The sequence below is a fragment of the Solea solea genome, chromosome 16 (genome assembly GCF_958295425.1).
Source record: "Solea solea chromosome 16, fSolSol10.1, whole genome shotgun sequence".
NCBI classification, from domain to species: domain Eukaryota; kingdom Metazoa; phylum Chordata; class Actinopteri; order Pleuronectiformes; family Soleidae; genus Solea; species Solea solea.
This window is the reverse complement of record NC_081149.1, coordinates 22015641-22043114: the sequence shown is the minus strand read 5'-3', so window position 1 is coordinate 22043114 and position 27474 is coordinate 22015641. Positions and strand designations below refer to the sequence as shown.

Sequence of the window (27474 nt, the reverse complement as noted above, 5' to 3'; positions counted from 1 at the left end):
TGAAGAGTGGAGCCGCGGCGGTTTGACTGACAGAGGCCGAGGCTCTTCATCTTCATTAATCCAAGGGATTTGTTTCACTCGCTAATACTGCGGTCAAGGTTTAGTGGGTTTCAGCTCAGATTGCGAGCGGCTGGTCTGCCTCAGGAAGAACCAAGCCTTTTCCTCTTCAACTCAACACCGTGTCCTGTCCTGGAAGCCACCTAGCAACAGGCAGAACAAACTGTGGGATAGAAACCAACACAGTAGTAAGAAAATCTTTGCAGTGACCCCTCAGCGTTTCCACGAAAACAATTATTAATTCCTGTCCGGAGAGCGAGACCATAGTCTGTGCCCGTTTTCCTGAGGTGGTGTTCCTTAGATTTCCTTCACGGTCACTTCATGAGTTGAAAACACTTGCAGAGAGCAGCATTGTCATGCAGACCCAGCAAACCTCGACATGAACTAAGTGAAAGCTTTAAAACAACTGCACTTAAAATAAATCTTTTCGACCATTCGAACTATAAAGGTTAAGGTTTTGATGCAACCTAAAAATCACATGGGAGAGATATTTTTGACACGGGGATGTGGCTGGTTATAAATAGACCCTTGGAGAAAAGCGTCAAGAAAAAGAAAGTACAATAAACATGCCACAAGAATGATGGATTGTCACCTCAGGTTTATGATTTACAGTCCGGCGGCTTCCAGCCTCCGTCTCCTTTATTCCCTCTGCACAGGGGAGAACACGCAGTGGAGGAGCCGCGTGCCAGAGTGTTAAAATAACCACTCTGCTCTGTGGGAAAGATTTGAACCTCAGTCTAACACAGGCCAAAATGGTCCTGCAGCAACCTGGTCCGGTTTAGATGTTTTGTATAGAACGAGTCTGGAGAGCATCCTCGCCGGCCACAAGCACAATTAGGCTGCGTTCATGAAACATCAGGTTTACGGTAAATACGAGCTGCCAAATGGGGAAACTATTTAGGTCAGTCAGCCTCAAGTTGGTGAAGTACAGTTCAGATAATTTGTTGTTGGCAAAAGTGAGCGCACGGAACTGTAACATTAGCCCCAGTCAAGTAGTCAGGGGTTGTGTTTATGGTCTAAAATGGTTTTAAATAGTTTAACGTAGGTTAATGATGTACGTTTTGAAACTGATGGGGAAATTGAAACAGTTAAATAGTTACAACTCCATGCACTTCATGGCGGTGGTGTGGTTGCACATGAGGAGCAACAGTGAGAGGTGTCTGTAACGACGCGCTCCGCCCTCACAAGTACAGTCAAAACTTCCTCTAACACAGAATCTGCTTATTGAGCTTAATGACCATGAACCTTTTCATCACCTCTCTCATAAACCGGAGGAAACAAAGCGAGGAAGGAAACGAGCAGATCTCCATGTCGGCCTGTTTCCACAACACACACACCTACTACACTCACTCCAGCTCGGATATACAAGGCATTTAAAAAACAAACACGCAACACAAATGAATAGTCTTTTATGAGATTATTACTCAAGAGAATCATTGAGCAACAACGTGTGCAGGCATTTTAATAACAACACACTCTCTCGTTTACTCACTCACACACACACACACACACACAGGAAAAAGGAAGTATTTCCCAAGCTCCTGCCAACCATTTCCAGCAGGACATTCCTCCATCTATTAGCTTTATACCTTAATTGGTTATTTTAAACCCGCTCTTGTTTCTTTTAGTGTTTGGTCCGGAAACAAAAACTCCGATACGATAAAGTGACTTAATTCATATACTCAGCCCTACTCTACTTAAACTTTACTCTTACTAAAAAAAACGACTTTTTGGGTCCGACACTGATTTCACAACTCTGAATTCCATCAATACAATATCAGTGTGATACAGTCTTCTAACATACTCCATCCATCCATCCATCTTCTACAGCTAAATCCTCCACATCTGACATAGGACGAAAGGAAGGGTACACCCTCGACAGATCGCCAGTCACGCTGCAACATAATGCTCCAAATGTGTGGACGATATTTGCATAATTAGCTCACATCCTGGTTGCATGAGAGTGGTGTTTAGTGTTTAGTGAAACGTTTAAATCATATTCACATCATACATATACAGCAGATCAGGGATTGGGTGTAAGACAACAGGGACATAGGAAAGAAGGGAGAAAAACAAAAGGTAAATTAATAAGGTCATTAGTAAAATTGACCCCAAAGATGATCAAATTTCGTAAAAATGTGTAAAATCGACTCCCATCCAAGTTTAGTTGTCTGATAGCTGAGGTCATGAAAGATTTGGAGAAGCTAATTGTTCTGCTCAGGGGCAAAAGAAACCGGTGACCTGAGGGTAGAAGCTTGAACTCAGATGCCAGGATGTGATCATGATCATTGATAATGTTTATAGATAACAAATACTATTTTATTATATTTATATTTAATATAGATACTATTATTGTAAGTCGCTTTGGATAAAAGCGTCTGCTAAATGACATGTTGTATCGGATTTGACTTTTTCTAATATCTGATCTAGTGATTTTGGCCACTATCAATAGCAGTAATGAGTATGGTATCATGCTCATCCCTGTGAAACACACCACCTCTACTGTTGTGGAGGTTCAGGTGTGAGAAAAGCAAACAGATGCCAAAGCTAAATGAAGAAGAAAACATCAGACATCAGACATTACACGCTCTCCACTTTCACCTCTCCTTTGTGTGTTTTTTTGTGTCCCTTCTCTTTACGAAGCCGCTGCTTTAATAACAAGGTTACAGGACAGAGAGACGGGACAAACGAGCGATAGAAAACGGGTGACATGCAACAAAGATCCCAGACGAGACCGTTGCATTCTACACGGCAAAAACGTTCCAACCAAGTGAACCGGCAGCACGCCCACTCCCGCCTCTCCTGGACGGCTCCCAATCTGACAAGAAAAGGATAAATGGGCTGAGATATGCCGGCCATTATACATTATTTATTCATAAGAGAGGGCGTGTTATCATTGGCACCACCTCACAGCGGCTGAACAACTGCAGTCATTACTGATTGCACAATGACAAAATGTTACTGCTGAGAATGTCAAGACTTTTTTTTTTCTCTTGTAGTTCAGTTCAAACTGGCTTTATATACTTTACATGTAGAGGTTATTATGTTACTAGCTCTCGCTCCATATTAATCTAATTTCTCTACACCAGTGTGTGAAGTATATGTGAGGAAGAGGAGGAGGATGATGAGGGAACAAATCTGCCTCCTGTGAAAAGTCTGTAGCTGATTTATTTGCTCGGTCTATTTACGCCACTGTATTTTAACGTTGGTGATCATGGTGTTACTGCGACATTAGAAAAACAGAACTATTGTGCTAGTCTGACTAAAACCAGACTTTAAAGTACACGGAACTATGTTATTACGACTGAAAATGCACTAAATGGCACTTCTCAAAGTTCAACTCAGAGGTGTGTTGTACTCAAGTTAAAGCAAACCAAGTAGCTTGTTTAAAATGTACTGTAAATGTAAGGACAAGGGGACACAAATCTCACATTAACTGTTTCTAGTTAAAGGCAAACTTTTTCAAATTAAAGGGCTGACAAAATCAAATATGTAAGCACATATTGTATGTAACTCAGGGAACTTAAATAATTACGTAGTGAAGTACAGTACTTCCGAAAAAACATACTTAAGTAAAAGGAAAATTAAAATTAAAATTAAATAAAAATTACTTTAAAAAGTAGTAAAAGTACACAAAAACCCTACTCAATTACAGTAACGCGAGTAAATGTACTGTAATTCATTTCATTTCAATTGCCCGACACTAACAAGCTGAAAGGGGGGGGTGTTTGGCCCCCGAGCAGAGTGTTGGCAGACAAACTTCATTTAATAAATCAGTTCCTCACTAGTTTTTGTGTACTAGGAAAAAGGCCAAGAGTCCAATTGAGTTGCATAGTCGAGCTAAAACCGTAGCTTTATGTAACCGTGCAGGGAAATATACTGAGTGTTATTACCAGAAAACTTGAAATTACACTGGCTACTGGTGCACTGCGTGGGCTGGGGTCACATTACATTACCTAAGGAAATAGTGTGTACTGTGAGGGAGACTGGAAAGTGCTACCAGGGCCAGACTGACTTGGGTGGTAACGCACTCGCTGTTCACCGGGCAACCAAACGGTTTACGAGCAGTTACTCACACAAAAGTATGTGGTGGGCTGATTGCTTGGCTAATTGATCTCCACCAGAGATCACAGAGCTGTACTTGTAAAGAGAGGGTACGCCTCCCATGACATCACCCCCATGCAGCATCGTGAGACAGGGCCTGCGAGTTGATGGAGAGACGTAATTCCCGCTGTTTTAGAGAGGCAGAGGAAATCACACAAACACATGCTGTATTAGCAACTATTAATGAAGAATTAGAACAAGAAAACTGATCTAATTAAGCAGAATGTACAGCCATCAGCCGACAAAGTAGTTAAGTATTAATTATTTTCAAATTGAAATTGCAATTTGAAACAAAGCAATGAGCAAATTGCAAAGACAGCACTTTATTTGTCCTTTTTTTGATTGATAGGGAGGGCTGCAACAACTAATTAAATACTAATTGCTCAACGGACTACTAAATAAATTGCAAACTACTTTGATAATTAATCAGTTTAAGTAGATTTTTTTGTTACATGAAGACCACATACTGAATAACAGAAACATGAGTATCCTGGGAAACATTTGTAATGAGACATAATCTACAGTAAAAGCATTAATGATAAAAAAAAGAACATTTACAACAAAAATTTGGTTTATTCTTAACATCCACAGGCAAATTCTTCGGGAGGTCACAGGTCAAACTTAGCTACAGATGCTCCTGTTTGAGCTGATAGGTATTTAGTGCTTCTTAAGGACGTGGGGGTAAGAGCTTGAACTCAGGTTTTTGAAGAGCAAAATGACTACACATGGGCACTTGCGTGGAATAATACTATTTAATACTATTTCTTTTAATTATTTTATATCATTTCATGTCTACAGTTTCTTTTCAGAGCGCTTCCTTTATAAACTAAATTTCAGTACACAGATTTGGAATGTTTTCTTTGAATTGATGATATAATTACCACACTGCACTTATTTAAAAGGGGTCATAGACCATATCAAACTGTTTATCTGCACGCAGAATTAGTGACATGTAGTGGTAAAACTGCAGATTGCAACAAACTGAGGACTCACTTCACTCAGTCAGTGTGTTTACATGCATGTTAAGAGTCTGATTTTAGTCAGACTAAGACAATAATTTGGTTTTCTTAATGTCATGTAAACACGTTAGACTAAAATTGAGCTAGTCTTAGTTATGGTTATAGATAATGGATATACATAGTCTGATTACTCCTGCATGTATACACCTTCATTTCCTCCCTGGTCTTTGCACCAACTTTTGAACTGAAAAAGCTTTAAAAACCACAGAACACGATCTATCTCACATCTATTTTGCTGTTTGCTGTCTTTTTCTGTGACATAAAGGTCAACAGGAAACTAATTCAATACACACTAGCTTATAGAGAGAGAAAGGAGATCGATTTTCTTCTCCGCATGTATATTCAGACTTGGCATGTTGTCCGATTGGCTGTTTTAGTCAGACTACGGCCTTAGCTTGATTAAAGTGTGCATGTAAACGCCCTCACTGGTCTGTTTCAGAGAACTACAGTGCAGTGGTCTTTGAAACCAGAGAGGATGTCATTCTTCTTCGTTTGTATACAAAGTGCCTTCTTCAGAACGTGAAACACATGATATGGCCGTGTAGGGAAATACCAGTGTATGAACAAGTAAAAGCCTCATTCTAAGGCTGCGAAAATACTGTTACTTTTAAAGCAATTATATGCTTATACAGACAAAAGTGATTTGCAGTGTTTCACACACACACACAAACATGCTTAGACCTGGCTGAAGTGGAAGTGGGAGATGGCTTTAGATAGCCTTTCATCATGAGTATAACTCATTTCATTAGCTCGGCTGATACCGTTTCATCTCTTATCTAGTGTCAGGGCACAGAATGGCCTCTTGTCTTGTTTGGCAGCTACTCAGAGGTGAAAGGTGAGCTAAGCGATTGCTCATTATGTTTCGGTGTGTTTCTGTAATGCTAGCGGAGCACACTCAACTCCCCACAGGGTCCAGAGGTGCTGCAGCCTAATTGGCCGTGATGGCATCATTAGACTGATAGCATCTGTCCCAGCACACCCAGGCAGATGCAGCTCAGCTGTTTGTTAACCTCTGCCCTTGATATCAGCTCTGAAGTAGGCAGTGATAATCGTAGTTGTCAGCATTGATTTGCTGCCACGGACGAAATGTATGTGATATCACCTGTAGGCAGTGAAGTGTCATGCTTGGGTTGAAGCTTGTCTACACCATCTAATTGGATTACTTGGATTAGTGTCCTGGATTAGGCAAATTGGACACTCTGAATTGACCGTAGGTGTGAGTGTGAGAGTTGGTTGATGGTTGTTTGTCTCTATATGTGGCCCTGTGATGGACTGGCGAACTGTCCAGGGTGTAGCCCGCCTTTCGTCCTATGTCAGCTGAGATTGGTACAGCCTCATGTGGAGGATAAAGCAGGGGAAAATAAATGGATGGATGGATTACTGTCCATTGATTGTGTCTGACTCTGCTATGCGAGCTGGTGATATGCCCAGTCTGAGCTACCCACCTTTTGTTACTTTTGCTGGGTTCTCCAACCCTTTTGTTTTGGTCACTTTGTCTTTGAAATGATGAGTTTGCTAAATAAAAACTAAAAATGATTCATCCGGTAAACTTTTTATGTCCAGTCTCCGAATGAGCCAAGTCTGTATTCTCTAAAAGAGGCAGGTCCAGTTTAGTGGTGGCTAGAGATGTTGTTTTGTCATTCCAAGTCTTCTATCATGTACCAACTTCATGTATTTAATTCCTTGAGCTGGCAGAGACCAGTCTCGTCATCAGTCCAACAAATACCGCACACATTTCTCACAGTTCGAGTGTAAGCAGAGCACCTACTGTAGGCCAGTTTGGATCAGATTGAACGTAAACATGCAGTAGTAATTCAACTCCCAACCACATTATCTACTGTGTGATAGTTTGAAAATGACGAACATGTTTATACGTATTTTAAAAAGTCTATTTTAGTCCGACTAAGAAAATCACTTGATTTATTTCTGCAGAAACAGAAGCTTATTTTCAGTCTGGCAAGAAGCTTCAACTAAAACTGGCGAGTGATTATTGAAGCCTTGTTGAACGCGCGTTATCTTCAGCTATGGAAGAAAAGCGACAATAATGACAGTCAGCTGCTATCAGTGTGAGCGAGCCTGGACACCTGCGAGGACAATGCAGTGGAGTGGGCAGACGAAAGGACGGCAATAAACTGAGCCACCAGTCAGTCAGTCAAGCAAACGGGCCTTTTTAGGGACTTGTTTGAACAAACTTGTAACGGCAATCAGAGTAATTACATCTTGCACAGCGCTCCTGTACCGGCTTTGACCTTAACCTTCAATTGTTTTTCATTTGTCAGTCTCTGCATGGCAGCTGTTCAGCGTGCATCTATTGTCTGCAGCGACGTGCAAGCAGCCTCGTCTTATGTATGCACGATATTATTTGATGTCGTTATTCAGATGTAAAGTATGAAGTAAATTGACGGAGTGACTCGTGATAACCTCCTCATTAAAACCCAGCTACACACACACTAAGTCTTCATGAATCATGATCCATACATAGTCTCTGATGTTGCTCTCTCTCTCTCTCAGTCATGCCATTTCTGTTTTAACTTGGCCAAAGGAGAAAGCCTTTAAATCATCCTCATATTGAAACACTGCCGCGGCTTTCTTTGTTTATGTGACACTATTGATGAAGCAGTCATCAGAGGTCATTGTGTAAACCTGCCGTGTTCCAGAGATAAAAATCTCCCTGTTACAGCTCCAACTATTCTTCCTTTCACTGTTTACATTTTTTTGGCCCCCGGGTGAAATCATCAAAAGCAGTCTGGAAAGCAGTAAAAGGATTCATCATCTGGAGCGCTTGTTGCAGGAGTCTTTGTTGTTGTCCTTGCCCTCATCAAAATCACAGCTGCTGCAGTGATGTGTGATTGAAATTTTTATTATGGGAAACGTGCGCCTGGTGGAGGTGGGCCGGGAAGCAGCTGAGGGTGACGGATCGTGGCGCTCACTTTTTATGTTTGTGCATTACCGAGTCAAATGTGTTTCATCAGGGAGAGTTCACGAATGCAGCATGACAGAAAAGTGTGTTTGTTGGAGTGTTGGCTTCGTTGAAGATTAGTCTCTGCGCTCACTTGCAGAGCCATGGCAGCCGATTCCATTCCTCCATAAAACTCTCTTTACGACGACGATTTATGAAAGCTTCACAGGAGAGTTCATTTATGATTTATCCCCAGCTTTTCATGATTATGATGATATATTTGTGCCATCCATTTGGATGCGACGCAACGTGATTAGTGACTTAAAGTTTATGTCTTTATAATCATGACAGTGTAAACCGCTTCCAGAGCCTGACGTACGCTGACATATTTATTCATTGCTTTATTAGCAAAGGAAAAATAGTGTCCGAGTTGCAAGAAGAAGAAGGAGGAAAAAAATAGGAAGGTCTGAATTCCTTCACTGAAGCTTCATTTCACAATTCTCCTTTTGGTAGCACTTCAAATAATACCTTCAAGAATAACTATGTATTGGGCAGTAATGGACATACTGTATATATACTGAAAAAGGAATGTAAGGTCACAGTGTTGTCATTTCACTGTTATTATTTTGTGGAATAGTCATTTTAAAATCATGATATGATGATTAAAAGGTTGATTTTTTGGTATCAATTCATTAAATACAGGGTTGAACGTCTATAATATTATAAAAGTGTTGGAACAGTGACAGTCGTTGCTGGTCTAATTGACTGGCTTGATCAATGTATACACAGAGGAGGATACAACCAGCGTTTATGACCATTATCTTTAAGTAATATAATATAAACTATCATCAGGACAAAGCATTGGAAAAAGTGGGAGAGATAACTAGATGTCCTTGTATATACACGGTGTAATGTAATGCATCACCATTCAGAGGGCGGAAGTGTTACTTGTGTTTATAAATCAAGCAAAATAAAAAGTACATTGGCACTTCATGTATATCAGTGAACTCTTTAGACTCTTGAGAAACATCACCCACACACGCGTGTGTGTGTGTTACGCAAGCATTGTATAATCGCTATATACTTTACACGAGACACTGGAATCAAGTATGTTCGATGGAACTTCAGCAGCACACGCATGTATGTGTGTGTGTGTGTGTGTGTGTACATGTCTTAAATAAGCTGTGAGGACCCGTTGTCCAACAAACCTGTCTTTGAGAGGACATTTTTGGCTGGTCCACACAACTTTAACAGGCTTTTTGAGGTTTAAGTACTTGTTTTAGGGTTAGGTATTTAGCTGCGATGGTTAAGGTAAGGATAAGGGGCTATGTCTATGAGTGTCCACACTAAGGATGCACAGCCAGCGTGTGTGTGTGTGCTCAGTGAGGCAGTAGCACGGTGAAAAAACAAAATCTACTCCCTCCCTTTTAAACAAACACATGACGCCGTCTAGCTCGTGGAGACGCTCACAACAAGCACAGTCAGTGTGTGCGTGTGTCTGAAATATTCATCTGCTAAACCAACTGTCGTCATGAAAACATGGCTCTGTGATCTGTTACGGGCTAAAAGGTTGTCTTCTCCTCAGATCCCAGGATGCGATGAGACATGAACCCTGTTTGATTTGGCGCACACACGTCATCGGCTCATGATGCGAGTGTCTATACTGGATTATACAGAGAGAGAGAGAGTAATTGGTCCTAGATAAACAACAATTGTGCAGGAATTCCGTCTTTCTCCATCTCCAAAAGAAGTAGTGCATTCTTTTTCACTGCAGATCACACACAATGGCACCTGTTGACAGGGCTGGTAGATTACAGCCGCTGCAATACTGGGTTCTTCAAACATCCACAACCAATTTCCATCAGAGGTTGTCATATGCAGATGGTTGGCTGTTTCTGAAGTGTGCTCTCCTCTGCACACAGAGCGAAAAAAAACCACCTCCACTGATTTTCATCCAATATGTACACCCACCACGGCCACTTCCTTCACTGCGCCTGATAGATGCCTCTTGAACATAAATAGATTGGAATAGCATGGCTTTAAGTGGGCCCTTGAAACCGAATGAAAGCAGAGGCAGGAAAATATACCTTGCAACTCTGGTTTTGTGTTTTCAGTAATGTCACATGTTTTTTTTTTTTTTTTAATTCTCTGTTTCATACAAAATTTTTCATTTTCAAATAGCAGCAATCTGCACGAAATGTGAAAAGACTCCTTCTTAATCGAACGCATCAAAGAAGCGCTGGTTCGCCTTAAACGTAGGTCTCTCGGTTCGCTTTAAGTGAACCGAATGCAGGAAGGGGACTACAACGCAGGGTAAAAGCGGGTGTAGAGCGATAGCTGGGAGAAATGGCTGAGCCAATTGTTGCAGCATATATGTGTCGTATGTTCACATAAAACGATAGGATTTGATGCAGCTCCTTGTTTTGCTCTTACTAGGGGGAAACAGAAGTCAACCTGCATTAACCAACATGAGCGAGTTTTCTACTGCAGTAACTCTTGATGCAGCGCCGCCTCAGGTGAGGAGGGGAAGACTTTATTCAAAAAGTTTGGTTCGTTAAAGTGCGAAAGCGGCTGAGTGTTGCAACCGCCCACTTGAACCGAGTTCCCCAATCGTACCTACAATGAGTGATGAGATGCACTATTTGAGTTCATTGCTCAAATTAAACAAAATCTTTTTTTTCTGGCAGTTCATATTATTTCTTAAACACGGCCAGTATCCGACTCTAATATCATCAGAACTCCATGTGCAAAAGAACAAAAACCACATCATGCCACGTTACATGCAGAGTGTACACTGTCATGTAAGAATGAAGTCCACACATTTGTGGAAAATACCTGAGTGACTTGTGCTATGAGCAAAAGAAACTGACATACAACATAGGCTGAATTGTTTCTTTTCTGTGAGCAGGATCACGCACAGACAACTTCATTTAATTGGGGTGGGAGAGTGGGGCATGGGCCCAAGGAAGAACTGATTGTGTTTTGGATTCTGTCCAGTTAAAGAGGATTTATTTTGACATTTGACAAAAAAAAAAAAAGGAATGAATATCAACGAACAGGGTAAAGGTGATGTGGATCTCCAGATCCAGACAATGATCTAGACTTTAGTGTGTCTATTTTCACTGGTGTTAACAGTCTGAAAGTGTTTCCTGTGCTCTTATTTTGAAATCTTGTGCATGTGTGTATATATATATATATATATATATATATATATATATATGTATACATATATATATACACATATATACACACATATATATATATATACATATTGTGTTCGATGCTATAAACGGCGCTGTGAGCCTGTTGCTCAAAACACAGCTTATCAGCACTGCTGGACAACTGCTGCGCTGAGTGTGTGAGCAGAGAGCGAGGATGTGAGGGTGAGATAGCACAGCGGTCATTAGAAGAGTCTGGGGACAGCTGTGCAGATAGCACTAATTCATCTCATGACACCCTCACACACACGCACACTAACACACACACACAAGCAAGCTGAACAGCGACTGGTCGGACACGGTGCAGGTCAAAGAAACACTACAATTCATCAAAACACAATTAAGGTGCGATACAGTGTTACCTTTGGCTGTTTCCTGAACTCTACCTGTGCTCTTTGAAGTGACGGCCGCTGCAGTGTTGCAATAAACACTGCATATTTTGTGGAAGATGAAAGTTCAGTACCAGCATGGACGTGTTTCAATGCTGAGAACTAAGAGCATTCAATTTCCTGTTCGTGGGAAAAAAAAAAAAAAAGCCCCACCACATTTTCACTCACACTTCTCTTAAGTAGAGATAACATCTGGGATAAGACGGCAGTAAAGAGAGGGAAATGGAGGAGGGTGTGCGTGTGTGTGTGTGTGTGTGTGTGTGTGTGACAGAGAGAGAGAGGGAGAGAGTGTGTGTTCTTCAAACCTTGGTGTATAGTGAGTGTTGAATCAGTCCTGAGAGAGACGTGTTGGAGATAAGCCTGTGACAGCTGCCAAACACAGAGGTGCCGTGTGTGTGTGTGTGTGTGTGTGTGTGTGCATGCATTATATATATATGTATATATGTATATATATATATATATATATATATATATATATATATATATATATATATATATATATATATATATATATGTATGTCAGGGCCCTCATTCCATTGTGGTGTTTCTGAGTCCCAGCCACCTGCCAGCTCGGGTCTCTTGTGGCAGGTGTGAGTTAGTTTGTACGTGATTCAAAGCGGCGATGAATGTGGAGCATATGTGACTGAGCCTTATCGCCTGCATCTTCCCCCGTAATGACATTAAGATTATTGAAATGTGAGGATGTGTGAGGCTCGCTTATATAAATAGTGCGGCCTCGATTCAGCCCAGTAAACATGTGGCTGTGCGTTTGTGCACATTGCTAATTTAATATCATTGCACTGTAAAACAAAGTGTGTTGCCATGAAAGACTGAATATTCTTTCAAATATTCAAATATTTCTGGGAGAATTCATGTCTTTTGACGTTTTTTTTATTGCCCAAGAATTATCTGAGCATATTTTGATTAAAGAGCAACTTTCCAAAATAAAAAATAAAAACAAATATTCTTGGGACTCCCTCATATGTTTCCCTGGGGAATTATCTGACTATACAATTTGATTAGAGAGTAAATTATGAACTATTTCAGATTAAAAAATGACAATTTATTTACTATTTGTTGTACTAACCTTTTGTAAAACAATATACATAAATATTGGTCATTTAAATGGATGAATTTAGATACTTTTTAAGCATTTATTCTCACCATATTTCCACTATGAAATCAATTTAATAACAATAAGTTGAATTTAATACATACTTTCCATTATAAATCATATTTGTGGATTCAATTAATGATTTTAATATCACGCACACTCTCATCAGGAGACAAATTGGCAGCAACTTTAAATCACGTGTGAGGAGAATGAACCCCGAGGTCAATATTCACGAGTGAAAAAACGACAATGACAATAAATTACAGAATACACCAGTCACTCAGATGTGTGGGAGAGCGGAAAAGCATTTTCCTGCCCGACATCACCAGGGTTCAGAGGTTAAATTCACAAGCAGGTGGCCGAGTCAAAGAGGGCCTGAACCAGGACATTTTCTCTTTAGATGCTCCATTATTCTCAGGCCGAGCTGCTGCACCATCTGTTTCCAGAACCTGTTGTTGTCCCTTCATATGAAACTCATGCCACAACATCCAGACTTCATGATGTCTTTAGAGTAAAGTGCATTTTCCACAGACTGCAGACTGGAAGGTTTGTAAACACAGCGTGCCGAGTTCATCGCTGTCAGATAACGAGCTTGTGTTTCCAAAAATGTCTGCTTTTCAGGAGCTTAGGAAAACGCCGTTGTTTCACAACGCCGTGACACTGCATTTACTTTCACTGGGCTCAGGGTTTAACTCACAGATGAACATATGTGTCCATGTCAGTGAACACGTGAGCTAAACACATGGTTTTTCACATACGGTAACAAAAATACTACAGAGGCGATGGCGTAAAATACGACAATTAAATGCATTATTTTACTTTTTGTCAAACAGAGCTGCAGAACATCAAGTATTCAGTGTGTGTGTGTGTGTGTCTGTGTGCAGCCTGCCACTGTAACCTGCACGCCCGCCGCTGCCGCTTCAACATGGAGCTGTACAAGCTGTCAGGCCGGAGGAGCGGCGGCGTCTGTCTCAACTGCCGCCACAACACAGCCGGACGCCACTGTCACTACTGCAAAGAGGGTTACTACAGGGACATGACCAAAGCCATCTCTCACCGGAGAGCCTGCAAAGGTAATTATACACGTGACGGAAGCTGGATGGGAACTCTATCTGTCTTAATGTTAAAGTAAAGCTCACATGTAAGTTTCCCTCAGTGATTATGGAGAAAATATGACCCCTTTTTATTTGAACTGTTTGGAAACAATTATCCAACACTTTATCCTTTTGACATATTTAAAAAAAAAAAATTGCATTTAATGTACAGTGTGCTATCAGATTATTTGGTACATGTAGCTAGAGAACAAATACATTCTAATACAGTCTTTCATGGAGGTCATAATAATTAGATTAGAGCTGAAACAATTACTCGTCAACTATTTTGATAATTGATGAATCATTTTAAGGCTTTTTTCATGATTAAAACAAGATTTCTGATTGTTTTAGTTTCTTAAATGTGAATATATTTCTATTTATTTTTTATATATACATTTCTTTGCTCCATATAAGAAACATTCTGACATTTTATGGACCAAGCAATTACTCGATTAATCGAGAAAATAAATCTATAATGATATCATGATCTATTTATAATCTCAATTATAAAAAATAATAGTTGCAGCTCTGAATTAGATTATGTTGATTTAAATAGAATAATTCTCCTATACAGCACCACAAAACCCCTTAGACTTGAATTTGACGTGAATTTACACACATAAATGGCCGCAATTGATGATTCTTTTCATTATCAATTTATCTGTTAATCATTCAGTGAAACTGAGCAGAGCTATGATTTCTACGTTACAGCACATTACTGTGTTAGTCAGTCTAAAATCTAACTTTTAAAATATATGTAAACACAACCAGACAATGTGACTACTTACTTCTGTATGTATATAAAACTTCAGTCTCACTCTCAATGGCACCACCATCGCACAAAATCCAGACTGGTACATTTTTAAACTGTTGAGGAAGTTTATTCAGCTCAAAGGATTCAATGTTTCTAAGTTTCTACAACATTCAGTATTTGGGAGCTGCTTAGTTTTTATTCCTCTTCAGCCGGCCAGGTCACCTTGTTAGCGGCGACTCTTATTAGACGTTACATTTCGTTTGGATCGCTGCGAAACATGCCGAGTATTGGCAGCTTCTGCACACACAGTTTTCTTAGCACTGAGCTGCTGCCAACAATCTCAGGCCCACACCTGGTTCACTCTGGGTTTGGGGCTGCTGCGCGGCGAGCGTGGAAATTATATTACAGCGTGAGTGTAATAAATATTACTAAAATATAATAAATTCATCTTATTAATGAGCTATTTTAGTGGCCACCCACACAGATTCTGTACAGATACATTCAGAGTGAGTGGGGGGCATCTTATGTTGGAACCAAAAATAATACTGTATATACCCTATGCCTGGAAAACACTAACTTTGGTAGGTGTTATTACAGCAGTTTGTTCTAAATACAGTATATGTATATATATATATATATATATATATATATATATATATATATATATATATATATATATATATATATATATATATACATACACACACACACATACATATATATATATATGTATACATATATATATATATATATATATATATATATACACACACATACATATATATATATATATATATATATATATATATTATATATTTAATGGTTTATTCAACCAGTTCAATATCTTCAATAGCAGAAATGTTAATTCTTTAACCCTTTATGCTCACCCTTGGTAAATTGCTGTGGGAATAATACACCACTCCTTATATGGACATCCTTGTTTCTGTTCATAAAAAACGAGCCATGCGAACTTTGAACTGTGACATATCTCCAAATTTCACAAATTCAATGCGTTCAATTCAATAATGTTTCGAGCACTTTTTGTTTAGGTGAAAATTAAAAAATAACAATGACTTAATGTGATTGCATATTGGATATAAGATTCTCTATATTACACATCCTCTGTATATACGTTTAAACATAGTAATGAAATAAAGCCTAATGTCTAAATGCTCTGTGTTCTAAGGATTAATTATCTGGCATTTTTATCTCTGGAGTTAAACTTTACTTTTATCATGTGCTTTATAAAACATCACAACACAGACACAGAGCATCTTTTCACACATATGCTACGAAAGGATTTCTGTTGTTGTTGCTCAAAAACCTCAGAAGAAAAGCATCCAGCTGTCTTGGTGTCAGTGAAGTGACCCGTGCAGCTCCTGAGCTATTTGAGATTCTCTGTGGATCCCTGACAAGACAAACATAACACAACAGAGCAGAGGTGTGAGCTGATCCACTGAACACGGCAAGGGAAACAACTTGCTAATCGCCCCTAACAACACAAATACACACGTGTATAGGTACACACACACACAGACGGACACACACACACAGATCCAGGTGTGAGCACGTACATCAGGTTTGAGACCAGGCTGCCAAGGATTAATGTGAGGTGAGACAAAAGCTGAGCTCCTTCTGTTTGTAGCACCTCAGGGAGTAAAGACAGCACCAGAGGCTGTGAGCAAACAAACCGCTGTCACTCTATATCACTTTGTCTAAACATCCCATAGACGTGCCTGCATCAGGCTGTAAGTGAGAGAATATACACAGAAACCGTGATGTTAGTGTGCAAAGGCAGATAAACTCAGCAGCTACTTTATCAGATACTTTATACTTTATCAACTGCTCTTTAAGAAAATGTCAAATTAAACTGAGCGTTAAATGAGGAAGAAAGATGATTTAACCTTTAAGCCTTTAAAATGTCTGTACGGACTTTTTTCTTTTGCTTATTTTAACCATAAAAACTGCTTTTGCCCATTTTTCCAGAAAACATATAATATCTGGCAGTTACTGCATGTTAAAATACTGTATTTACAGTTTAGAATGAAGAAAAACAGTATATTGAACATATAAAATGACATTTGTTTGAGTTCTTGTCTCAGTGTCCAAAAACAGGCTAAAAATGTTCTTCTCTGGTGCAAGCGGGTGAAATTACTGTAAACACCACATGTTGACTTTGACTTGCAACTTCTCAGCTTTCAGAAACCGTTGGAATTTTTCTGATAGCACAAACCGATGCATAATTACGGTATTGCAAAGTGCGCTTGCACACAATGTGTCGTCTGAGATACAAGGCAAATCATTTCACAATCGCAATTTCGGTCAAAATAATCGCAATTGGATATTCATTCAAAATTGTTCAGCCCTACATGAGTACGTCCCTACATGCAAAGAATCCATAACATTTATTTAAGAAGCTGAATTCACAGAGCTCTGGTTCTTATTATTTAAACAAAGACAAAAGACTTTAACGGATTAATATTTCTTGAAGTCCTACTCATTTCACTGTAATACCTCTGGTGTTAAGCAATATCACTAAATGCCACTGAACATTTCCATGATGATCTATGACCACAGACTAATAACCAAAGAGTGACACTAGACACATAAATATCTTGTGGTCTCCTGCAGCAGCCCCCGCTGCGCTGTGGTCGGCTGCCGACTGTATCTCAGTTTGCATATCCTTCAGTGCCCTAACCCTCGCTGCACCGCTGGCTATTTCAACGCGGGAAAACAGCAACATGATATTTCCGACACTCCTCCCTTCTTAATTCACTGTGACGCACTCGACTTGCATGAAATAAGAGGAGAGGCATGAGCGAGACGGCTTATAAGGGTGTTTTTCGGTTGTTTTCTTAATTATCGGACAGTCCGAGATTACCACCGTAGAGAGAGCTGGGATGGATTTACTGCCAGAGGCGGTGTTTTGCTGAACAAAATCTTGATAGAGCATCTGCATTTAAAAAATGACAAATGGCTCTGCGCGGTATTGTTCCGCGCTGCCAGCCTAAACATTTTCACAAGCTATATTTGGGGAGTAATTCAGTGAAAGGGTGAGGCTGCACTTCTCACTTTTCCTAATCATGTAGCAACTTCTATAGATCTCTGCAGAGACTTTCCAAACAGCTGGAGCGGTCACCTGGAGACCTGACGTCCATGCGGCTCCCCATCACACACCCGGCTCATTGCTCTGGAGTCAAATCCAAACATGCTGATTGCTGCCTTTTCTCCTCGGGTGACAGAAACGGCGTAATGTGACATCAGTTACGAACCATTTTATTTATTGTTCAAATCAGCCAACCATCCTGCTCTGCTGTTGTTGGACAGGAAATACAGCGCAGCGCCAACACGGCCAGGAGGAAGTCTGCTTTCATTCCCCCATTCCTTAACCTTTCCTCATTTCACGTCTCAACAGAATGTCCTCTCAATGATTCACTTAATAGTTGAAGGTTTCATGTAAAAAAAAAAAAAAAAAGGCTCCACTGCACTAAACTGTGCCTACATCTCCAGTGGCAGTGTGGAATGCCTCATGCTTTATTTCCCAGATTAACAACTTCACCCCTCATCAAGCGCAGTGTAAACATGGCTCTTGGAGACCCACAGTCCCCCGGCCCGGCCCCTCCTCCTCCTCCTGCCCCTTCAGTTTGTTTTTTCTTGGTCCCCTCGTATGTTTGGCAGTGTAAGCCTTTAACTGGGCACAGCGAGTGCACAGAGATGAAGCTGGTGCTTGTGTCATTGCACAAACCCCCACCCCCCCGCCCCAAACCCTGAACCCCTGAGCAAACACTCAGCTCTGTGAGCCGCCCGCCCCGCGCTGCAGGTTGAAATTAATTAATGTTTCCCATTTGTACGACTCCCGGTAAAAGCAGTCATCATGGAGTTCAGGGTCTCATGAGGATGCTGGTGTGAAAAATGACTTTATATATTCATTTTACCAATTTTTCTAATTAGCAATATAGTCTCACAGGCTGCTGAAGTCACTTAAACAAGTAGTTTGACATCGTTATGTCTGTAACACGCATGTTTTCGAAGAATGGCGGCCGTTCAAATATATACATATAGGCTCCCTCCAAAAAAATGGGTAATTTTGGGTACAACAGCCATGAGATTGTGCACAGTAGTGTTACTCCTCTCATGCCTGTGGCTGTGAGTACAAGCCAACCACATTTGGCTTTACAGTCACTCAGGAAAAGAAGAGGTTTGGGTGCTTTTTCCTGGCTTTTGGAAAAGTTTTACAAAGTTTAAAACAATGTGGCTTTAACATGCAAAATATAAAGAGGAATAATGGTCTGTGTTTACGTCGTTAACAGGCAAGTGGTCGATGAGGAAAATACTTTTTTTTTTGGCTAACTAGATCCAAAATATCAACAACTTCACTTCAAAAAAATGACTATCGATATTTTCTCAATGAATCAAGTAATCATTTGGTTCATAAAAAGTCTTAAAATGTTTTTCAAACCCAGAAAAGATGATGTTCTCAAATGTCTCGTTTTGTCCACAAACCAAAATGATTCAGTTTGTATGATTTCTTTGTTATATGGAGCAGAGAAACCAGATTATCAAAATAGTTGCAGTAATTGTTTCAACCCTAAAAGCTTTAGTTGGTCCCACATGCAGAATAAACATCCCAGAGCAAACAGAGTTTATTCTATAGAATATTTTATATATATATTATTGCTCAATAGCTGTTTACAGTAGCAGTGAAAATAAATGTCACCGCTATATGATGTCACCACTGAGTTTTATTGTTAGTTGTGTTACGTAATGAAAGTTTTATTGCACTTGCAGTTTCTTCTTTCTTCATTTTTATGTAAACAACATGGTCCTGAATCCAAAGAAGGAATAAATCAGGTCCCCATAACTCAGCACATGCCCTTGGAAGAAATTAAAAATAGAGCGAGAACACAAAGGAGCGCAACCTTTTTTTTAACGAGCATCTCGTTATGTTAATGAAGCTCTATAAATTTCGCGTAAAAGTAAGTCCAACTTCGACACGACCACTTCAAGCTCATTTCAAATAACTCTGGTTATTGGTGCATAGAACACATGCAGAGCTAATAGGGGAGGCTGGGCTCCCACTTCAAACACTGGCTTTATGGTAAATGTTTGGCAGAACTTGCTCACACACACTCTCACACACACACACACACACACACACACACACACACACACACACACACACACACACACACACACACACACACACACGGAGAAGTAAATTTCTCACATTCAACTCACAATCCTCCCAGCTAACATCGACTTTGAAGTGCGTTCCACTCGTCCATTAATAGGAAACATTATTCCGGCAACGTTTGGGGGGGAAAATTTTGCCAAAAAAGCTTTGCGTTGGGAAGTGAATCTGAAGAACACACACACACAGACCCACTCATACACATGCATGAAACATTCCCACACATATTTTGACGTATACACTCGAAACAATACCGTGCGGTGAGAGTGAAATACTATAATTAATCAAGTTATTTACTCTTTTTCATGCCTTCCACAGCAGACCCTAATAAAGAACCCTATGGTCATTATGGGTGGAGTGAAGTGGTGTAATTTGATTGAGGTTTTTGTTCTGGTCCGAGGCCCAGTTCTCCATCTGTGATGGTCTGGAAGGAAAACACACCCCGCTCTAATGTGAATGAATTCTCACTAGGGTTTGAGCGAGATTGCTTTTTATTGTATGGAATATGGAGAGTCAGCACGGGACGAGCCAGCCGAGACATACTGTAGTCATTTGAAAGCTGATATTTGGATTGTAGTGCTGCTGGCTTTTGCAAACCACCCATGTTTGTGCTCTCAAATCACAAATTGTTTACTTGAGTCTAATTTAGCTTGGTGTTTGTGCTCTTCTTGTTTTTCTCCAGCGTGTGATTGCCACCCGGTCGGAGCAGCGGGGAAGACGTGTAACCAGACAACGGGACAATGCCCCTGCAAGGACGGAGTGACAGGAATCACCTGCAACCGCTGTGCGAAGGGCTACCAGCAGAGCCGCTCTCCCATCGCGCCGTGCATCAGTAAGGCCAACGTCTGTCAACCTTGCACACAACTGTCAGTCAAATCACTGAATGACAGCTTGTGTGTGTTTAACAAATCATTTATGCACTATAGCTACATATGCACGCTTTAATAACTAAAAAGTTGGGTTGCTGAGTTCCTCTTGTGTTGTGTATAGTATCTGTTTAACCAAAGTTTGTGCATCGCTGTTCTTTAAAGCCGTGTTTCCATCGTGGCGCGGTTCGGTTCGGTTTGGTACGGCGTGAGAACAATGTCTTTGTCAGTGAGAATTAGTGAGCTGTAACTTTAACTTTAATGATTTTTTGTTACATTATGAAGAGTTCTGCTTGTGTTAGAGCATACAACACTTAGAAGAGTGTGATGGAATAAACCCTCCCTGAAAGGTAGATGACTGACAACAGGAGGAAGCTCCAACAGCTTTAAACTATAATTAAATAATGTTACAAAAGTTCTATGACGACTTCATTTCTAATATTATTTGCCAGGAATGTGAGTCCGTCAACCTGATCAGGATCGAGTGTGGCTCTCTTTTTATTTAACAATGCTCAGAGCAGCACACTGACACACATAGTAGGAAACCCTACGAGTGCACCGTACTTGAACATGTAATTTCAGATTGAGCGTGAACTTTACACCCAGGTTCAAAATAATAATGACTTTTGAATAAAAAGTGACAGCCCGGGTGAGACTGCAGAGAGCAACAAATCCTTTTCTCGGCCCTCCCTTTCCCAAGTGCATCAGGGGAAAAGGATGTCCTCATCAACAAGTTGTCCTTTGAGTTAATGAGCTTCCCATATATACACATGTAATTGTCAATGTTCTTTGTTCGTAGGTATCGGGTTTATAAGGGTGGAGCCATCCTTCTTCAGATTTTGCAGTTTATAAAACTCTTTCTGAATTAAGAAATTGAGTGATTGCTCTACGTATTTTGCTTATTTTTACACTTATTCGCCAGGTTTAGTTGCTTTTGCCCAGACACACACACCTGAAGCTTGGACATGCCAGAAATTGCCACAGCAAGAGAATCTTTGTGTGAAATTTCTGGTTATTTAAGAAGGAGAATAAAGGAGCTTGTCCTGAGGAGCTTGATAATGATCAAATACCAAACTCAAAAGTCCAAGTTTATCAGGAACAGTTCAATTGCTCTTTCATTTATCTTAAAGTTGATCAAAGTTTAATTTGATGCAAAACAAAAAAATAGAGTAAATTCACTTTGCAGCTATAAAGAAATCCACTAATTGCGAGAGATTCCTATAAAATAAATTGATTGCAGCCAGGTCTGTTGCCAAATTTGCTCAGCCAAACCCTACAGGATACAGTGATAGAACCCCAGCGATAATTACAGCGGGACAAGACCTGACAAGGACAGGACACGTGGTTAGGCCTGAATTCACGGCCCACACTTGTGTTGTGTTATTTTTATACCCCTGTTCCATTATTTTGGATAGCTGTTTGGCTGTGTAAACCAGAGCCTGGATAAACAGACCATCACTGCTTGCCTAACATGGCCTTGTGTGCCTTCTACACCGTTAACGGCCCGTCTCACAATAAATCCCCAGAATGAGTCCAAGGGAATGATGGCTGATATGTTTATTGGCTGTATCTGCCGCGCGCAGATTCCAGGCCCTCGGCAATAAACGCCAGCAACCTCACAGAAACAGAGATGGGTTGCTATAGTAGCTGCTTTTTTGCTATAGGAGCATCGAGGAGGAGGAGGAGGCTGGCACCAAAAGATAAGATGCACGTCTGGTAGATCAGGCATTCACTAACAATTGTCCACTACGTGACTGAGGCTGACCTTCCTGATAAAGGCAGGTGGGAAAAGGACAAGGTCTGTTTGGGCCAAGAATCCCGGTGACTTAACATGCTAAGTTGGTTTGACACTCCCAGATAATGCGATTGGGAGTCAAATTACTTTTGCATGTATATGTTCAGTCATATAAGAGTGAGACTCAAACCGGCCCATGCACCATGGTTCTTATTTAACCCAGAAATAATAGAAGAAGACAGTCACAGAAGATTAAGACAAGAGCAACAAAAACATGGCAAAATCCAGGCCAGTAAAATGTTTGGACCTACAAGGAGACTGATTAGATCTAGACTAGATTAATTAATTAATTAACTATTTTGATAATCAATTAATTTTTTTTATCAGCTTCTTAAATGTGAATATTTTCTGGTTTCCTCATTAAAATGTAATCATTTTGGTTTGTGGACACAACAAAGCATTAAGGATCATTATCATTTCCAGGTTTGGTAAACACGGATCAACACTTTATGGACCGATAATAGAGAAAATAATCATTAGTTGGAGCCCTTATTGCCACATAACGTAGAGGAGTCAAGGACAAGGACAGGAGCCCATGTGAATAGCGTAATGAATCCACAACCATAGCTCAACTTACACTGTGCAGCAGGATTTCTCACATTTAGTTGTTAAGGTAACAAATGTGAAGTAAAAAAAAAGAAGAGGAAATTGGGTTTTTTTATATCTGAATATATCTGGTTTCACATGTTTTTTGAAATAATGTCTTCTGGTTTTTATAGTATAATACGGAGTATGTGTGACATCTACCTCCCTGCCAGCTCTGACTTTAACAACCCCGCCGTCTTTGGCTCTTTCACACACACATCCCAGTCAGAGGGGAACAGGACATTAATAACACACTCACTTACGTGCGGGACATTTTTTGTGTCACATCTGTGTTTCAAAATCAACTGTTATTAATAAGATGTTCTATTAAATCCATTCCCAGGTCGTTTTTAGTTGTTTTTTTTCCATACACACTTGGAGATTAAGCGTTTGTAATGAGGGTAAAGGTTATTCAGCTATAGTTTCCTCATAGATTGAAGAATCACATAGGATATAATGTTATTCTCCTTTATTACAGAGATCCCAGTTGCATCTCCAACAGCAACTTACAGCAGCTACGAGGAGCCATCAGGTGAGTAAAATAGCAGCAGTCATATCTCTCTATCTCTCACACACACACACACACACACACTTGCACGTTTTTCCATTTATTCATTTTATCACCCGTCAACTAAACACTTCAGTGAGCTCTGGCTGCTGCTGATGTGAACTCCAGATATTTTGCCAGCGCTCCCCGTGGCCTCGTTGCCTGTATTCCCAGCCTGCCCTGCAGCCTCCCCAGGGTTGCAGCCCTAATCTGATTACATGCTTCATTTGCACCAGTTTGTATTTCAATCAAGGCTCGCTGCACCAGCGGGGAAGCCCTGCCTGACCCTATTGTTCCAAGGTCTCAACATCAGACTGCTGACAGTAGAGGACGTGCCACAGCAGCAACATTCACCTGCAGGTTTTATGTTACTTGTGTTGTTAAGCTGTTGACTTTTAATAATGAGAAGCAAACAGGAGAAAACCTGTCACCTAAACTGTAAATTAACTAATTTAAAGTACACTGGCTTGTTTCACCATGATACACGGGCTTGTGTGAATAGGCTGACTCACTTCAGATCATCGATCAGAGTCTGACGAGAGTGGCGCCACTGACGTTAAGATCTTTGTTGTGAGTGCCACTTTCTACTATAGTGACCGCCGAGGCTGCGAGGAGTTTTGGACTCCTGTCAGAAACTACACAGACACCACCCTCCAAATTAGGAACAGTGTGGTCCCTAGGGACCCCGCAGAATGATTGTGGCACTGCTGCGGGGACACACAAAGGGGGTGTTTGTCCTCGCAGCAGGGGACTGGACCTTAATGGGAGCTGTGGGTGTAGTGGGCCCACGGCAGCGGTTGCGCTAAGGGACTAATGGGCAACGTCAGCTATCAAAGGGAGGTACGATGAAGGCCCCGGGGTCCAGTAGCAGATAAAGAGCCCTCCCGCCCTCACCACTTCATTTACATGGAAATCAGGCCTGCTCGATATGGACTCGTCAAATTCATTTACTTTGGGATTTCCTCTTTTCTTATTTCTCCCGCCACCGCAGAAAGCGGCCAGGCATTCCAGCAGAAAATGCTTTCTCCACATACATGAATTTGATCCTCATCCCACGTCCCAAAACGCTCCTTTTTTGAGAGGGAGGAGAGGGGCGTTTTTTTCTTTCTCCATCATTACCCAGGCAACCTCATTCACACAGAGTATAATGGGGAAGAAAGGGGAAGACTGGACAGAGGGCTGGAAGAAATAATGAAGTTTGTCCATATTCAGGCGAGCTGAAAGGTCCCCTCTCTCTCTAAACTGCCCCCTCCTTTCTCTTCAGACTGCCCAACCCAGCTTTCCCACCCCCCTAAAAAAAAGAGCACAAGGCTTATTGCTCTCGGAAAGGTAGAGCGGGAGAGGGGCAACACTTGGAGATTATCTGGTTCCAATTTGTGTCAGTCAGAAGAAAATGGAGGGAACAAATGATTTCAATTTTTGGTCTGGCCTCTGGTCCCACCACTAGTTCCCTCATTACATAAAAGGTACCTGGCGCAGTGACAGCGCAACAGCAGTGGCCATCGATAAAGCCCTTTGGCACGCTAACCCAGGTACATGTACACTGGTGTAAGAGGAAAACCAGAAAAGACATTAATCATGAGTACGTGAGCGTCTTTCCGGGCGGGGGGATGGAAGGGCTGGAATGGCTGGCGTACTCGCTTTCTCACCTCATGTGGCTGAGATGCTGCTATGGTTCGGGTCACACTTTCCACGTTATGTGTCCGCAGAGAGCCACTTTGCATTTCCGCAAGCTCATATATGACCGCAGAGTTGTTCTTACTAAAACAATGATCCACGTCAGTGTAGCGTTCCAACACTCAATCTCATAGTCCATTCCAGTAAATGTCTACCCAGGAGTTCGTCCTTTTTTTGTATGTCCTTGTATTCTCTGAGCGCCGAGTTGTAAATGTGTGGCTACTTGCAATGGTTACAGTCTTCTTTGTTGTCTTTTTTGTGACCAAATCAAGTGGACTCAAAGTGTCCTAGACGTAGCATGTGATCAGCACACCTCCATTTTGACTTCGTCCCTGTACCATTACAGAAATGCACATATGACAAGATTTACACCATGCAGACCCTAGCGGACAACTGCGGACACATAGACGTGGAAAGTATGACCCACGTCTTAAGGATCCCTGCCTAATTTTTAGTAGGTCACTTGCTAATTTCACCCTGTGACCTTCTGTTGTGCAGTCGTGACCTCCGTCACTCTCAGAGAACGAACAATGCATGCCAGGACACTGACGAGGGAGCGCGCCGCAGTGGAAAAGTGGGGAGGCGTATCGTTGAAATGTGTTGACAGACACAGGAGGATCTGTGTAAGCCTTAAGCCAGTTCCCGTTGGCGCCTGAAGGCATCTTTAAGACCCCGCAGGCATGAATAGTGTAATGCAAGGGACCTCATAGGAGGCTCATCCAGCTGGAATCTAGTCTGATGATGTTATAAAGACACACAGGATGAGATTTGCCATCTAACACTTTCTTTCCCTTACCCCCCCCCCCCCCCCCAACTGTTTTTTTTTTTAACAGATTGCGACTCACACTGTAAAGCATCCAAGGGAAAGATGAAGATCACCATGAAGAAGTACTGTAAAAAGGACTATGGTGAGTGAGTCAAGTATGCAGGCATGTGTGCAGTCTGACCTCTGCCAGCTGTCGTCCAGAGGTCAAACGTCTTGATTGATCAGATGTCGAGCACAGCAATTCCAATGATAGATATATCATTTTCATTGGGCACCCGTATAACATAACAGAAATACAAAGGCCTAAACTGCATATTTGGTCTTTAAGTTCAGTCCTGGTGCTGGACCTAGTCTGGGTTTGTAAACAGAGTAATTATTTAATTCAAATTAATGTTGATAAGACCGACTGGTCTTAAAGCTGTAGTGGGCAAGATTGCAAGAAAGGCTGATTGTTTATTCCCACACAAAAGTCCTTAAATGACTTATCTCTCTATCCTGAGCCCCTGAGAGTAGACTCTTACCATTCTGGGTTTCTTTGCAGCATAAGCATTTGTTGCCAATGCTGAAATAAACTATCTTTCCACTAAATTGATATGCACATGCAATGGGAGTGCAAACTGTGATTGGTCCAATTCTACAGAAGTCTGTTAATAGTTTGATTCGCGTTGTGTTGAAAAAACACAAATCTACTCATGCTGCTATAATATGAAATAAGATTTTAAACATTGGAGAAAAGAAATGTATGATGATCAGCATTAATATTGTGATAGAGGCTACACATGTATTATTTCATAATTAATTAGGATTAATGTATGTGTGCATACATTGATCACAAACACAGAAATGTGAATGAATTACATACATTTTTTCATGAAACAATTTAAAATATAGAGTCTTAACCATGGCTGGTTCATCGGGGTTCAAGGAAAAACTGAGCCTGACATGTTTATACGCTATTTTATTTTACTCTCCTATTTTAGTAAGTGTGACAACAGGTGGGAGATCATGAGTTTAATTTTAACCATGCTTAATTACTATTTTATTGGCTCTTCAGTCGTCCTAATTATTAAATTAGAACACACCCTGAATGAACTCAGTCCTTTCTCTCCTTCAAAACTAGAAGCATTTTGTGCAGAATTAATCTCAAGTTTTACCCACTGAGCACACAGTTATCTTTTTTGGATTTGTATGCACCTCTCAGCCCTGTGCCTTCCCCTGCCCTGCGGCACCTCTTCTCCAGACTAGTTATAAAAGATTCAAAGTGTAGACGTCTGAACTTTGGAGGACTTGTAGACTTTCACCCCTGTAGATGCAGTGGAACACGAACACACTGCGGGGGGGGAATGTTCTGTCCACCCCAGTCTGACTCAGGTATTTGGCAAAAGCTTCACGCATTTAA

The 27474-nt window shown here is 40.9% G+C and overlaps 1 protein-coding gene across 2 annotated transcripts in view; it reads left to right on the top strand.

Moving 5' to 3' along the window:
- Positions 1-27474, top strand: part of ntn1b (netrin 1b) — a 51015-nt gene that overhangs the window by 16036 nt on the left and 7505 nt on the right. For both annotated transcript variants that reach the window (XM_058653657.1, XM_058653656.1), the window contains exons 3-6: positions 13685-13873; positions 20522-20671; positions 23564-23617; positions 26143-26217. In XM_058653657.1, coding sequence (XP_058509640.1) covers positions 13685-13873; positions 20522-20671; positions 23564-23617; positions 26143-26217 — 468 coding nt within the window. The remainder of the gene's footprint in view (positions 1-13684; positions 13874-20521; positions 20672-23563; positions 23618-26142; positions 26218-27474) is intronic.